Raw genomic sequence first — 15,328 nt, forward strand, 5'->3', positions numbered from 1 at the left:
ATGAGCATAACATGTACTGTAAGTAGCATCTCTCTGACACTGAAATCATCTCACAAGCAACCTGTGTGTATCTGTGCAACAAGCAACATGATGCCGGCTTGTCACAAGCAGAACACAACCAAACCAGTTCAGTGACAGTTCTGGATATCTACATTCAAATCACATGTGCAGTAAGGCGCCGTGGCTGTTGAGGATGTTGTTTGCGTCACCACTGTAAGGGTTTCAAGTTACAGCCATTGATCTGTGTTTATGCACATTGAAACGTTGAATTTTATACAAAGTTTGAAACTTTTAGACTGATTTGAGTCAGTATTTGAACACTATGTACACCTGATGCAGACAACACTAAGAACTAGTCTGACACTATCAGTCTTTTCCATCAGAGGACTGAGAGACTGAGAGAAGCCCTGATAAAGGATCAGAATTAGTCATCCATGACAGAGGGCGGAGCTTCAATCTGAAAGCTCACGTTGTACTTTAGATTTGCTCATTGTTCATTTCTGTGATCCTTCAAGTGAAAACATTTAAAAGGAAGTTTTAAATCACTGTGGTTGTTAACAGGAAGTGAAACACCAGCTGCAGTAAGCATAATTTAAAAAATGGATTGTCCCTTTGAAAATGAATTGAAACTAAAATTATGACAATTGTAGTTGCACATTTCCCAGCCTGTACAGCGCCATCTTGTTGTGGTGAGGACATCGTAACTGTAGCTGGCATTAGCTAACCAGCAGTGACAGCTTTGACAGTCCTCCTGCTAAAACTGCTAAGCTAGCTAATGAAACACTTGCCCGCTGAAGGGACAAAGACTTAACGTGGACAATCGTTCCCTGGTTGAATTATAAACTAAAATACTGGATCTAGTAGCAATGGCGTGGCTCCATATAAGCCCAATTTAGCTTGGTAATTATTGTCAAAGTTAAATTGAACTTACACCACAAGGTGGGCCTAACAGCTGCTTTGGTATGAAGATAACTCCGCCCTCAACATTTATAATTATTACAACAAATAGAGCAATGAAATAAACGTGTCAGTAAGAAAAGTACGTATGTGTTTCTTACCATATATATATTTTACAAACTTTAGGCTGTGTTAATTTAGACTATAACTGGTTTCTGTATCTTGGGAGAAGGAGCATATGATAAATCAGTGTACGCGGGTCAGCCTCCCGCCTGGTCTTCCTCCGCGCCTGTCGCGGTGCGGTAGGAGGGAGCGTGACAGCCCTTCAGCCGCGCGCTCAGGGGGCAGGACGGACGGACGGAGAGAGGGAGCGGACCCCGCTCAGCTGGTTTTAACGGTACGATAACATGTAAACCAGACCAGCGACTTTTATGAAGGTAGTAACCTCTTTTTGACTCGTGTGTACCACTTCTTCCCCACTTTATTCTCTTCAGATATTATATAGCGAGGCTGATTTTTTTATTTTTTTTTCCGGAAAAAATGTTAATTATCAGTTTAACTAACATTAAGCTAGGTTAGCGGCTGAAACGACGCAGTTTCAAAACGTTCTGAACACAAAGTCTTTTTAAAACGTGATGTAGCATGTTCATGTTATCAGTACCAAAGTTTATCATTCAGGGGTAACATAACGTTCGTGACGTTAATTCAGCCCGTCGCTGTCTGTTGCTCTGAAGAGGTAAGTCGCTTCCTTTGTGCTTTATCAGTTTCGTGTGTTTAAATAAGGTTTAATCCCACTGATTAAACACATCTGTTCGGCTTTCACTCGTTTTAACGTCCAAACGCGACATTGACTGCATGTAGCTGTAGAGGATGTCGTACTAATCATGGAGGATATGGTCTGAGATATAGTTACTGTCAGATAGAGGCTTGGTGTACTTGTTGACAAAATAAAGAGTACGCTGAAGTGTAAATACTGTAGTGCGTGTTAAAGGCAGCTGACGGTGTGTGTGGAGGTGGTGGTAGCCTAAAAATAAATGGCTGACCTTCCACTCAATCCGTGTCCACAGCGTTTCCTTTTGTCTCATTCCTATTAAACATAATTTGCCTACTGGCGTAAAAGTAAACAAAACAAACTAACTAGTCACATTGAAGTTGCTGCCTCCTCAGTTGGACTTGAGCTGCAACCAGACAAGCAGAGAGAGGGAGAAACGCACCTGGAAATAACACCTGCAAGGCATTAGACTACTACACACGCCAAATTATTATTACCTATAAGCTTTCAAACACAAAATATGGCAACAACATGGTAGTATAAGTCAAGATTTAACAATATGTAATGTAAAGTGAATGATAACTCATATGAATGGTAGATATGGGCGTGCTGACAAATACAGTCTTTCTGTGTAATTACATTAGGCTTGTTGTAATACTAATCCTCTTAGCCTGAAATGCTTTGTCACTGCCTTTATAATGGGAGTTGTCCAGTACTATTTTAATGCATTGAGCAAGCTGTCATTGAAGGAGGGAGACAGTCATGATGTACAGGCTGACTGCTAAAGGCCCCACAACACACACAGATAACCTGGATGACCTGTGTTTGTGTCTTCTGAAACATTAACTGTCAGCTAAATTATTTACCATTGTAGTGACATAATACAACAACATAATACATGTCGCATCTTCTGTGTTTGGGTCTGTGACAGGAAATGCGACGTCACTCTAAAAAAAGGTATGCTGTTGTGGCTTTGCTGCTTTTCGTCGGGGGATTGTACTTCATTCATTTCCTCCTCCCTGTAAGACTACACACACACACACACACACACACATGCACACACGTGTTTACAAAGGGTTGAACTTTAACTGAACACCTAAAAGGTGAGGCATGTACAAAAAAAGCATTTCTTGAACTGTGCTTACATTGTTCTTGCATAACATCAAAGGTTGCACTTTTGCTTACTCCAACTGAACAACAGGTAGTGGTATGTTTCTTTTGCAGGGCCAGGCCAAGTCAAATGAACTGATTCCACACGAGTTAACTTGGCAAGCAGAGAGGCTGATTAATAAGGACATCTGGGTTGAACAGGGGGATTACCTGCCTCTTAATGTGTCCTATCAGCTGCTTGCAGGCACGCCATCTACCCAACAAAGTGAGTGCCATGCTTGGTGTTGAAAGCCTTACGTTGGAGTAATGGGAGGACTTTCTGAACCTTGTCGTTAAATGCAGTGCACATGTATTCCTTAACACAGCCTATTCAAAGCATTGTGACCACAGGCTGTAAATGGAAATGGAAACATTTTGTGATAACACCCATAGTTTTCTAAAGAGTAGATTGTAGGCTCCAGTCAGCATTTAGGACTCCCTGTGTTACCAAGCTTTAAAACCAGACTCTGTAATTCTAAAAACTGTGCATGATTTGAAAGTAGCATCTTCTAAATCCACCCACTCTCTCCCCTTCTGAAGCCACGCCCCCACACAGATGTTGACATAATGATATTTGTTTGGCAGAGGTGGGACCAAGTCAGTGTTTTGCAAGTCACAAGTAGCCCTCAAGTCAAGTCCACAGTCCTAAACTTTACATTTGGAGTCATTTCAAGTCCTTTTAACAACAGAGTAATAATATATTGAATTTAAATGACACAGCATGTGTACTTTTTAAATCTGCAAATTTGATGAAACGAGGAAAAGAACAAGTGAACAAAATGTACAAAACTGTACAACTGAAAGTGAAAAAAGATGTGCTGACATTTAATTTCTATAGCACTATAATGAGTACACAGTATAAAATAAAAAATTTCGCTATTGCAGCAGCAATATACAGGCTCTAACGGTAGAAATAAACAGTATAAACATTATTTACAGCAAAATAAAAAAATAAACATAGGTACAGAATATCGAGTTTAGTCTGTTATTTCAGGGCCATATTCTACAATGCATTTGTAAAGGTTTGAAGGTTTGTCATTAAAGCTGTAATATGAAAACTCACTGCAACATCTGTAAAAGAACTCAGCTAGAAGATGCACAGCAGGAGTACAGTAAGCAGACACAGTTTTAGTTCTGTTGCCAGCCTTGTGAGCAAATAAACATGGAGGAAGCAGGGTTTATGACGTATACTGCAGCTGGACACGAGTGCAATCAAGATGTTTTGGCCTCATTTTGAGGAGCTTGTATGGCAAAATGCACTCCATGATGTACGTTTGACTTTTATACTTATCCCATTATAGCCCAATAGAAAATATTGGAAGACATTTTGACATTTATATTTCATGTGTCAAGTCTTATTCTTCTGATTTATTTTATTTGAAGGCTAAGCTTTAGGAAAAAAATATAGAGGAATCTTTCAAAATTGGTGGAAAACCAATGCATCATCCGATGAATGCAGCAGTGAAGGTGTTGATTGGGTTTGAATCTAAGCCTTCTGGCTAACTAAATGTTAATTAATATGCATTGTCCCTAAAAATGAATTAATAGGTAAAAGAAAAGGTGAGCCTGAAGAGTCATATGCTAAGATATCCATGTTTGATAGCTTAGCATTGTAGTCTTAAGGAAACACTATCTGTTCAGACTGTTCTGTACAAGAAAAACACAGTGACACGTTGCATGCATCCCACTGATGGACCAGAACATGTTGATAGGTTGCTCTTGTTAGTGAAGGGGAGGGGTTGGTGGTGATACAGTGTGTGGTTTTTGTCAGGGTTCAGTATGTGAAACTGCAACTCAGCATTAGGAATGATCTCCCCTGATACACTAAAATCAACAGTACAGAGCTTTTATTAGTTGTTGAGCCTAAAGGACCATTCTCATTTCTGTCCTGGCCTTTTCCAGGGTATTTATCTGTTGGATTATCCTCCATAAAGAGGAAGAAGGGCAGCTATCTAGTACCCACTCTGCAGTCCCTCTTCTCCCAGTCATCTCCTGAAGAGTGCTCCTCCATGGTGGTGGTCGTGCTGCTGGCAGATTTTGACGTCAACTGGAGAGTGGATACGGTTCGGGAAATTAAAACTGCCTTTGGCTCACAGCTGGAACAAGGCCAGCTTGTGGTCATCCATGTTTCTCAGGATTGGTACCCTCCTCTTCAAGGTACAGTGTACACATGATCATCTCTGGTATACTGATTTGTTTACAATAATGCCATAATACTGATAATAGTCTCTCTGTCGCTCCTGCAGGACTAAAGAGAAACTACAATGATGCTCCCGAACGGGTAACATTCCGCTCCAAGCAGAACTTGGATTACTCCTTCCTGATTCACTACAGTGCAGGTCTTGGGCAGTACTACCTACAGCTGGAGGATGATGTCTCCTCTGCAAAGAACTTTCTCACGACCATCAAGAGGCACATTGCTGAGCTAGAAGCAAAGAAGACTACCTGGGCAATGTTGGAATTCTCAGCCCTTGGCTACATCGGAAAACTCCACAAATCAGCCGACCTTCCTCTCCTGGCCCGCTTCCTTTTTCTATTCTACCAGGAAATGCCCTGTGATTGGTTGATGAGTCACTTCCGAATGGTGATGACTCAGAAAGAAGCCATCCTCTTCAAACCTTCACTGTTCCAACACATGGGCACATTCTCCTCATTCCAAGGGACATATAATCGCTTAAAAGACAAGGACTTTGAGGAGGGCTTATATACCAATCCTTCGGCTGATGTTTACTCTGACATGGCGGTCTACCAGAAACACTTCCCCAAACTGGCCTGGGAAGCCGGGGAGGAATTTTTCTGGGGGCGCTCTCCAGAAAAAGGGAATCACCTGACGGTGGTGTTCACAGACCCTGCAGTGGTGACAGGGATATATATAGAAACAGGGTCAGGGAGCAAGGACTTATTGGAGTCTGCTCAGGTGGAGATAGGCCACAATGTGGTTGCAGCAGGGGAAGATAAGACTTGTCAAGAGTTCCAGTCGGTGGGACCAGTTGAGAACGGGAGGTTTGAGATGCATGACATAGACAAAAAGCACAGCAATGCTTCTTCATGTTTGAGGATAAAAGTGACCGCTGCACAGAAGGACTGGGTGATCATTCGGAAAATCAGGATCACAACAAAGCCATAGACATTAATTGTCCCCTCTGCCAGATTAGAAGTTAATAGTTATTTGTTGGGTCTAGTATACAGACTGAACATATGACATCTGTGCCTCGTGTCAAAGAAGTTTTCAGTCACTCACATCTCTTTCATTTAAGAGCTTGAAGAGAGGCAACTGGACTTGCAGAGTTTTCCCACCAGTTAGAACTAATGAAGGAGCAGTGAAACATCTTCAAAACACTTTACAAGTCCAGTTGACATTTGTGCCTTGTTAAACAGTTTTATATGCAACACCAACCAGTGCTTTTCTCTTCACTCAAGGTTGATATTTATATGGAAAAAATGTCTCATGGAAATTCATGTGGTTTCAATTATGAGTCACTGAGACAAAGTGTTTGTGTGGTGGATTGTATTGTGGCCTGCTTCTCTGTTTGGAAGATCAGGTTAGACGTTAATCCACAACTTCAGCTCATACACATAACAACTTTACACCTATAAATCCCATCCTTGTTCCGTGTGTTTTAATTTGTTTTCCCAAGGCTGAATGGATGTAGAAACACATCGACTCACTCACTTTATTTGTTCAGCTGTGTTGTATTTGTTATTACCTGTTCTGTGTGTTTTAGTCTTAGTACACTGATAACAGTTGGGGTGGAAACTGAGACAAATACCATATATGTGTATCCTTGGTTCATTAGGCTGGTTCTGAAATATCTACAGCAGAGGTAGGCTTTAGATAAAAGTGAGTGAGGAGATGGTTTTGGGGAAAAAGGGTTCATAAAGAAAATGCTGTAACAGATATTTTAATAGATAAGCTGTATTATTTATTTCCTTGATGCCAAAGATTGTATAACTCACGTTAGAAATGCCTTCAAATAAATGGTTTTATTTTTATAGGCTCATTGCTCTTGCTGTTCTCTCTGTGTCTGCCGAGAAGACGATGGTTTCTTTGACACCCTGCTCCCTGTCCTTTCCCTGCTGTTATTAAGCCTGCTGTGGGTTCCCTCACTGGCTGCTGGCTTCTCTTCAGCCACAGATTGCTGACTCAGATTCCTGTCCATCCCTGAAGCCTGTGTAACAGGTCGATCATCTGTTTCAACCATAGCTGCTTGTGAGTCCTGGTTCTGGCTGGCAGGTCTTTCGTCTCGTTTCCCAGGACAATCCTGAGAAGGTGCTCGTGCTTCACCTGCAGAGGATGGGGCAGCTGCGTCCTGCTGTTCGCCCTCACTGCTCTGAAAGAAGTGAGAACAGACACTAAACTGATCTGAAGACGGAGAAGATATAACATTCTCGAGATAGATCTTGTTAACAATACCAGGAACTACTTTTTGTTAAAACACATCTGAAAACCACATCACTGTTTATCAACATTCCTATTTTTGGGTTTCTCTTCTGAGTATGCAAAACTTTATCCTCCGCCTTCCATTCTGCTTTCCATCTTTTCAGATTTTATAGAACAGGGAAGTGTGAAACTTATTAAGCTGCAGCAGACTGACAGTGTTAGCATTCACACACATAAATCCCCTTTTGTCCCTGGCACAGAGCTCTTGTTGTAACTGTTTATAAGCAGCTGTAGGCTCCAGATATTGATACGTGCTTTACAACAGTTGCACATGTTTAAAACAGACATAAAGTCAAGAAACTATATCAGTGTGTAAATTCAGCAGCAGCACTGAGATGGAGAATTTGCTTCATTTAGCAAACATTTGCTACTGATGATGTCATAAAACTGTAACTGCAAAGGCCACTCGTACTGTGTTCTTGTTGCTTAGTCTCAGAACATTTACAGGATGTGCATGACATCTTAGGTCATTCAGTGTATAATAAGATGCCTTTAAATAGAATTTGGCAAAGTAGTAATTGGTGTCACACATAAGTTTAATAATAACCTACATTATGTAAAATGACTTGTCCTTGATGTCTTGACAGTGTGATATTAGTACTTTCATTTCTATTACTGGAGAGGAAACGGGGCCTCCGAATAGAATCTGCACTGCGGTCTTTACCGCAAGGCTTGCAGGCAGCTTCATAAAGTTACACGTTGAATATCTGATGTGACAGAATTGCGTTTTTGTAGTCAGACCTGTGTAAGAAGTAAGACACATCTCCAGCACAATGTGAGCTTTTATTCCTACTAATTTAATAATTTGCTACCTTAGCTAATTTCCACAGGCGCTCTCCACTGGAACATAAGCTTTTGCAGCACATTTGAATTAATGATGCAACTGAAACAGAAGCTCCAGGAAATGTGTGGCTATGGTTGTAAAATGCATTACTTCCTTTTGGTTATGAGCACAGTGTCTTCCCCTTTTTTGTTTGTAGTTTTTTTATCTGGAGAATCAGAAATGTTTCACTTCCTATGTTTCTCCACCAGAGGCTGCACCTCACTCCCTGTTCCATGTCTGTGGCTCGCTCCTTTCTCTCTCTTTGCCGTCAACGGTATATAAACATTGTGTCCATGTTATGAGATCATTACTCTCTCATAGCTTCTAGAACTTTAAACCATTTGTATGTCTCCAGTCTGCATGTCTGAGTCTGGGTTTAGAGCTGACCATCTGAAGGCACATATAGGAGTCAAGCTCATACATGTAACTGTTCAGCTGCCCACCCAAGTATTTGTGCTTGTAGTAACAGATCAATAATACTCTTGTATTTTTTGTGAAGTGTCCAAAGCTAGATTAAACAAATTATCGTCAGTATCTTTCAGCTCACTTCCTTCCTGCCTTTTTTTGGAGGCAGAAACAAACTAACCATATACAGAAGTGTTGATGACACACACAGAAAACAGAGAAACAGTACGTGCTAAAGCTTGGGAGATATGGAAAGTGGATGTCTAACCTGCTCGCCCTTGTCATGAACTTTGCCTGTGGCTTTGCTGTCTCTGTGTGAGTCAGACATGCCAGCATGCTGTGGGACGTATCCCCAGGTCCGGAGCCTGTTGATGCCCGCCTCTGAGCGGGCCGTGGGGTTGATGTGACAGGGTGGGATGCGAGGAGGAAGGTCCCAGGTTCCTTTAAAGTCTGGCCACGTATTGCCCTTCTGTAGCAACACACACAATGAATGAGGGGAAATGCAATTATTGATGACACACAGACTATTTCTAATTAAAAGCAAAAACAAAGGTTCCCACCTTCACTCCTGGAAACAGATGTCCTTTGTTATCAGCAATGAAGGCGGTGTGACCCATTTGGGTAGAAGGTCTCTGCAAACACAGTAAGTAAAACTCATCACATGTTTAAATGACAGTGATCAAACTGACCACACACACAAAAAATACAACTAAAATTATTCCACAGGACAGGACTGCTGATACAAACATTACCTCTTTGAACTTCTTAGCTGGACCAGAATTCTGCATCCTCCTGAAGGTATCGTCAAACTGAGGATGGAGAGTAATTTGGGTTAGGGAAAGCAACATATGTCTACATTTTCAGTGGTCATATTTAAGTTACCTGATTCGCAGAGAAAAAGGACGACATGTTTGGATGTGTATATTACAGCTTCCGCTGTGTTTGTTGACAGGTTGCATGGCAACCCGTCTACAGCCTCCGTGGTGTCTGTTGTGTAGCAACACATTCAACCTGGCTGATGGGAATGAGAGCTGTTAATTGGAGCCGAATAATTAATTAATTATTTTGAGTTTATTAAAGCATACCATTTAACACAATGGGTAAACGTTGGTTGATTTTATTTTTCCCTTTACTTTGCGCCCTAAAGACTTTTACTTTGGAAGATGACACCGGAAGTCATTTATTTATAACTTTTTTAAATACGATTTTAACATTTAGTTTTAATTTCATTTCATACAGGTTCCATTCAAATAGCACTCTCTTTACATAACTTTAAAACAAAGGAATGTTGTAAACGACATTACTTTGGCATTGCTGACCGGAAGCGTTAACTATTTTTCTTCCGGCAACAAACGCGGGTCGTGCGTTAGTTAGCTAGCAGCTAAAACTAGCTAAAATGTTCGGATAAGATAAACGTTTTGCGGTGTTCGTGTTTCGTTTGTTGTCCGAATTACAAACAAGCCAACCCTTCTGTCGCACAGCTTTGTCGACCGTAGGTGTGTGTACACACAGGTTTTGTTTGGTCCTGCAGACATGGAGGGTCCGTCTTCACGTTTGTCAGCCAGCCAAGTAAAACATGTGAAGCTGCCGGGGAGGAGAGACTCCAGCGGGGATTCAGAGACGGATCCCTCCCGGAACATGAAAACACACTTTCGGGTCTGTCGCTTTATTATGGAGACAGGTAACTGACAGTGGACTGTGAGTGAGTGAGTGTGTCTGTGTACGTGCATGGTGCTGTCACATACACAGCCAGAATGGGTTCACTTCTATTTTGTCATGGCAAAAGTATAACCCTTTTACTCCTGGTTTCCCCCTGAAATCCTCTTCGCCGTCTTAAGCATGTAATTCAGTATGACCTGCCTGGTTTTTATTCGTTTAAATCTTAATTATATTCACATATCTGATCACAAAGCAGCAGTCAGTCTGCTTCTATCCTGCACATTAAAAATGTATTGACTCAATTGCTGATACAGATGATAAAAATAAATGAAATCAGTGTTGCAGCAGATGGAAAGACATACTGTATGTGTAAAGGGACACTTAACAGGAAGTTGACAGGCTGTCGTTCCCTCATCCGGTGTTCAGGAGTGAAGCTCGGGATGCGTTCGGTGCCTGTGGCCACAGCCTGTGTGCTGTACCATCGTTTCTTTGAGCGGGTCAGCATCCACGCATATGAACCCTACCTGGTGGCCATGAGCTGCATCTACCTGGCTGGCAAAGTGGAGGAGCAGCACCTCAGGACCCGAGACATCATCAATGTGAGCCACAGGTAATATGCACGTTGAGTCCATTATTATGTGCACTTGTCTTTTCCAGACCACTTGTCCATGGTCTCTGTTCCCTTTCTGGTTCGCTTGACCTTGCAACAGACATGCAGTAGTCAGTGGTGACAGATGAATAGTCATAAATGCCATAATATCATAAATCCGCACAATGCCAATTCAAAAAAGATCGTTTTCAATAAGTTGCTAGATGTACTTAAGAAGAGAAACCACTCCAAAATATCTCTCTTGGGACACTCAGACCACGCAACATAGCAACAAACCCTGAGCTGGTGGCGTTTCTGCTCATGTATTTTAGTGTTATACTTAAAATAGTTTTGGGACAAAAATCATCTTTCAAAGTGACAAAGTGACGTTTATAATTAATTGCAGATTAATTGCATCATGTTTGAATCTCAGAAACCGTCTCTGCAGGTCCATGGACTGTTTACAGTGAGTGGCAGTCTTTCATAGAACCAACTATCATGGGCTGAAAGGACATTAATGTCACATTTTGTCTATAAATTAGTCTCGAATAATTAAAATCAACTTGAGTCATACTTTTTGTGTTTTTTTTTTTGTGGCACATCTTTTTATAGTGGTGACCTTAAATGCGTTAAACCTTCTCCTTCTCTTTTTGTCCTCCCTTGCAGGTATTTTAACAGTGGCAGCGCTCCTCTAGAATGTGACAAGGAGTTCTGGGACCTGAGGGACAGTGTGGTGCAGTGTGAGCTCCTTATCCTCCGACAGCTAAACTTCCACATCTCCTTTGAACACCCTCACAAGGTGTGTGTGTGTGTGTGTGTGTGTGTGTGTGTGTGTGTGTGTGTGTGTGTGTGTGTGTGTGTGTGTGTGTGTGTGTGTGTGTGTGTGTGTGTGTGTGTGTGTGTGTGTGTGTGTGTGTGTGTGTGTGTGTGTGTGTGTGTGTGTGTGTGTGTGTGTGTGTGTGTGTGTGTGTGTGTGTGTGTGCAGATGTGTTTATCCCTGTCCCCCCTATTTAGTGTTGAGCTTCCTTGTCTGTACCTGTTACTGTCTGGTCTTGTCAAGGTTGTCCCAATGTATTTGTGTGTACAGTTTGTATGTGCTCTGTGCTGAAGAAGTGTTTTCTTTTTGTTTCTCCTTGTGAGTTTTTCTAATTGTGTACCATTTCCCCTCCATGCATTTAAAACATTGTTTGTTGCTCAGTGATGTGTCTCTGTCTCCTCTCTTCTCAGTATTTACTCCACTACCTGCTGTCTGTGAAGTCACTCGTGAACCGCCACGCTTGGTCTCGAACCCCTGTGGCTGAGACTTCCTGGGCGTTGCTTAGAGACTGTTACCACGGAGCCATGTGCATCCGTCACACACCCCAACACATTGCCATAGCAACCCTGTACCTGGCACTAAAGAGCTACGGAGTGGAGCTGCCTGTCGGGGAGAAAGAGTGGTGGCAGGTGTGTGTCTCCTCTTCTTAATTACAGAGTGAAGATGAGGGCAAACTTAGCAGCCAAGTGGTGAGAATGATGGAGCCGTTAGCATGTAGATACAAATGCATATATATACTCAGGATGTGGGAGAGACCAACAAGCAAATATTTAATTTAACCAGGTGCATTGGGGATGACAGATGCATTAAAAAAGGCCATCTTTACTCACTCTTTACTTTATTTCACTGTTGACCCTACTTATGCCTTCAACACTGGAGCTTACTCGTTGCAAATAAATAGTCTACATAAAACCTGTATGTATGGAGATTAACCAGCTGTTGTGTTGTCAGAAGAATTACACTCAAATTCCAAGTGTAGCGAAGTGAGTCAGCCATAAATTTAAAACTGTACGGATGGATTCCAGCATTCTCAAGTTCCCATAGTGCCAAGAGGTATGTTGTAATGTCAACCTGTAACAGTAGTATTGGGTTATTATCTGTGTTTTTATGATATATTTTTATGTCAATAACTGATTTTTAAAATGTTGAAAGTTTGGATGCAGTCATCTACACCAGGCTTTGTCCAGACACTGTTTATAGGGATGGATGTCATGACAGCGCCTTAAAAGTGAAGCCATAACATCTGTATTGCCCCCTGGTGGCAGGCTGCTGTATAGGTCATAAACCTTAAACCTCCCCCTATTGTTAGTGGATGGGACATGGGCCCAACTAAATGAGATATTTTGTCCTCACTTATGTACAATAGATGGAGATGGAACCACATCATCCATCATTGATCACAGTCACGGTCCTGTCTGACAGTTAATGGGGCTCAGAGCATGTGCAGTATTCTGATTCCCCACAAAGCTTTCACGGGTGCCCACTGCTTTTAGTGTCACACCAACAGCAAACCTGGCTCTTTGAATCACTGTGCCCTCTAACCAAAGTGACATTCCCACCTGACCATCCAGCTGCAGTCAGCCTTCAAAGACAGATAGGCCTCGCATAAGTGTTGAGTATTATTTAAAGCAAAATATATTTTTTCATTGTCAGACATTTTTAGAAATGAGGTCTCTTTTGTAACATCTTTGATTTTACAGGACTCCATATCTTAATGCAAATGAAAAAAGATCAGGATTTGTTATGGGTTTCTTCTTCAGTCCTCAAGGCAATGAAATCTAGGTCGACTGAAATGGTGTGTGGACCTTTGATGTCCACTGTTTATTGAGGCCAGGTGTGGAGCTGAAGTCTGTGTGTGTTTGTGTGTGTGTGTAGGTGCTGTGTGAAGATGTGACCAAAGCAGACATCGATGCTGTGATCTCAGACCTTCTGCAGCTCTACGACATGGAGGCCAAGTGTATCTAAGGGACACACACAACATGAAAGTATTTTTTTTCTCCATGTCTTTGTGTCTGTGCGCCTTGTAATTCTGTGTAATGAAGTGTCGGGGTTCAGGTGTGTTTGTGTGAGGCACAGAGGAGCACTTTGTTTTGCCCCAGTTAGTCTGTGAGCTGTGACAAAAATGCACCTGCACTACCCATTCCTGCCACCCAGGGGAGACATTCCTCGCTTTCTGCTTTGTGATCTGTCAGCCCTGCAGAATCCTGATGTGCTCTGGAACACATCATATGGATCGGGCCTGTCCACAAAACGCCAGTAACGTCTTCACACTCCACACATGATATGTTTAAGCTACAAATACCACTGCATGGACATGATAACATTTATGCACTATAAATATTGCAAATCAAAATGTCCATCAATCCCATAGGGTGGCCTCAGTTTTGTAAAAGTAGCTGCCTTTAATGACCTCAGAAAGTCACCAAGCATGGGTCCACAGTCCTTATTGCAGTGGCCCAAGTTGAATTCTTACCACCTCTCTCCAGGGTCAACTGAATCAAAAATGACACCCATAAAATATCTCCAACAGATATCCACACTTCTACACTGTTCAGTGTGCAGGAAAACTAATTACTAAGTCTGAAACCATTGCGTGTCAGAAGCTGTATCAGGATGTTGTACAACATCCAGGCACATATCATATTTTGTTGTAGTTTTCTCACCCACAGTCCTTTGTGCAGAGGAAGCAGTGCGCTCCTGCTTTTACTGTAAAAACATAAATGACAGCAGGTGTTAAATGTTGCATCAGTTTTATTTCCAGTATTTAAGTCATGTGAGAATGATGTTCAAAGTTCAAGCTACCATAGTGTACATTTCCTGGACTGCTTTTTGGCACATGGATTTGTTTGTGTGCACTTTCTTGAACTGTGGTGCGTTGAGCTCTTTCAATCAGTCTAGAAATTAGTCCTCAACATTTTTTCCAGTTTGTTTAATTAAAACCGTAAAGTCCAGACAAAAGTAGATGTATGTAGGTGCAGAATAACAAACATCAAAGCCCAGAGTCAGACAGAAGAGGGACAGTATATGATTTATTGTGTCCAACTGGAATGTTTTATATTGTTGACTTGGTCACAAAGATGTGTGTGTTTGTTATTGTTATTTTTCAATGTTTACAAGCCAGATGTGAAGTACAACTGTTCTGCATCAGGACTCCTTGTCTGTGGGATGCAGTTATACGACATTAAAGAGCCTTACATTTTTTTTATTATAATGATTGTTATCATTTTCTTTATTGTCATTGTGTTGAAGCACACTGGAGCTGAGCTCATCCAGAATGAGTCCATTTGAACTTTCTGTCCATGTGCTCTCACAGATTTTTGTAGCCTCCTTACCAAGACAGCCAGCTAAACACTGAATAAGCTGCAGTAGTAGCAGCAGTTAGTAAGACACAATACACTGATGATGTGCTGTGTGACCTCACACAGTGCAGCACCTGTTCAGACTGTGCCTCTGAGCGGGCTGATCGTGGCTTGATCTGCGCTACACTTATCAGCAGACACAAACCACACAGACTCTTTGTGTTAAAGGTTAGTTTAGGTTTTTCCACCTGTAGTTTCAACAAAAGCTGAAAAAATAACTGGGCATAAAGGTTCTGTTCCAGAAGGTCAGTATGTGGTATTAGGCTCAACCTGAAGCCAGTTTTAAAGAGGGGTCAGTCAGACCCAAACGAGCTGCCTGTTGTGTTATAATGCTTTGTTGCTCTGTAATTTGTTGTTTTGTTTTATCTGTATTTTTGGAATGCATCCATCTAGTTATCCCTGTCTGCTGCTTATCCA

General features: G+C 41.7%; 3 protein-coding genes across 5 annotated transcripts; 2 read left to right on the plus strand and 1 right to left on the minus strand.

Annotated features, from left to right (window-relative positions):
• The first annotated feature begins 90 nt into the window (after positions 1–90).
• LOC114438214 (alpha-1,3-mannosyl-glycoprotein 4-beta-N-acetylglucosaminyltransferase C) lies at positions 91–6,821 on the plus strand. Of its 3 annotated transcripts, XM_028409409.1 has the most exons (6): positions 91–1,039; positions 1,130–1,294; positions 2,601–2,690; positions 2,894–3,044; positions 4,721–4,975; positions 5,065–6,819. In XM_028409409.1, the coding sequence occupies exons 2-6, from the start codon at positions 1,136–1,138 to the stop codon at positions 5,943–5,945; spliced, it is 1,536 nt and encodes a 511-aa protein (XP_028265210.1). In that variant the 5' UTR covers positions 91–1,039; positions 1,130–1,135; the 3' UTR covers positions 5,946–6,819. The 3 variants fall into 3 exon arrangements, with proteins under 3 accessions (XP_028265210.1, XP_028265211.1, XP_028265212.1); XM_028409410.1 differs by lacking the exon at positions 91–1,039 and having other exon boundaries at positions 1,165–1,334; positions 5,065–6,821; XM_028409411.1 differs by lacking the exons at positions 91–1,039; positions 1,130–1,294 and adding an exon at positions 1,346–1,633 and having other exon boundaries at positions 5,065–6,821.
• cfap126 (cilia and flagella associated protein 126) lies at positions 6,800–9,461 on the minus strand. The gene is made up of 5 exons (XM_028409412.1): positions 9,370–9,461; positions 9,240–9,296; positions 9,048–9,119; positions 8,756–8,956; positions 6,800–7,149 (listed from the first exon to the last, which is right to left on the minus strand). The coding sequence occupies exons 1-5, from the start codon at positions 9,394–9,396 to the stop codon at positions 6,817–6,819; spliced, it is 690 nt and encodes a 229-aa protein (XP_028265213.1). The 5' UTR covers positions 9,397–9,461; the 3' UTR covers positions 6,800–6,816.
• A 378-nt stretch (positions 9,462–9,839) lies between these two features.
• ccnq (cyclin Q) lies at positions 9,840–14,763 on the plus strand. Its single transcript, XM_028410011.1, has 5 exons — positions 9,840–10,168; positions 10,573–10,756; positions 11,402–11,534; positions 11,963–12,181; positions 13,428–14,763. The coding sequence occupies exons 1-5, from the start codon at positions 10,021–10,023 to the stop codon at positions 13,515–13,517; spliced, it is 774 nt and encodes a 257-aa protein (XP_028265812.1). The 5' UTR covers positions 9,840–10,020; the 3' UTR covers positions 13,518–14,763.
• The last annotated feature ends 565 nt before the right edge of the window (positions 14,764–15,328 follow it).

The sequence above is a fragment of the Parambassis ranga genome, chromosome 7 (genome assembly GCF_900634625.1).
Source record: "Parambassis ranga chromosome 7, fParRan2.1, whole genome shotgun sequence".
Taxonomy (NCBI): domain Eukaryota; kingdom Metazoa; phylum Chordata; class Actinopteri; family Ambassidae; genus Parambassis; species Parambassis ranga.

Bases quoted from the DNA above. Each gene is read 5' to 3' on its own strand.
- LOC114438214 (XM_028409409.1), top strand. From the start codon at position 1,136: ATGATAAATCAGTGTACGCGGGTCAGCCTCCCGCCTGGTCTTCCTCCG. The intron at 2,691-2,893 runs GTAAGACTACAC...TTTCTTTTGCAG, and splicing joins TCATTCATTTCCTCCTCCCT to GGCCAGGCCAAGTCAAATGA. The intron at 4,976-5,064 runs GTACAGTGTACA...TCGCTCCTGCAG, and splicing joins TTGGTACCCTCCTCTTCAAG to GACTAAAGAGAAACTACAAT.
- cfap126 (XM_028409412.1), bottom strand. From the start codon at position 9,396: ATGTCGTCCTTTTTCTCTGCGAATCAG. The intron at 9,297-9,369 runs GTAACTTAAATA...CTCCATCCTCAG, and splicing joins CCTTTTTCTCTGCGAATCAG to TTTGACGATACCTTCAGGAG. The intron at 9,120-9,239 runs GTAATGTTTGTA...CTGTGTTTGCAG, and splicing joins CAGCTAAGAAGTTCAAAGAG to AGACCTTCTACCCAAATGGG.
- ccnq (XM_028410011.1), top strand. From the start codon at position 10,021: ATGGAGGGTCCGTCTTCACGTTTGTCAGCCAGCCAAGTAAAACATGTG. The intron at 10,169-10,572 runs GTAACTGACAGT...TCCGGTGTTCAG, and splicing joins TCGCTTTATTATGGAGACAG to GAGTGAAGCTCGGGATGCGT. The intron at 12,182-13,427 runs GTGTGTGTCTCC...GTGTGTGTGTAG, and splicing joins GGGAGAAAGAGTGGTGGCAG to GTGCTGTGTGAAGATGTGAC.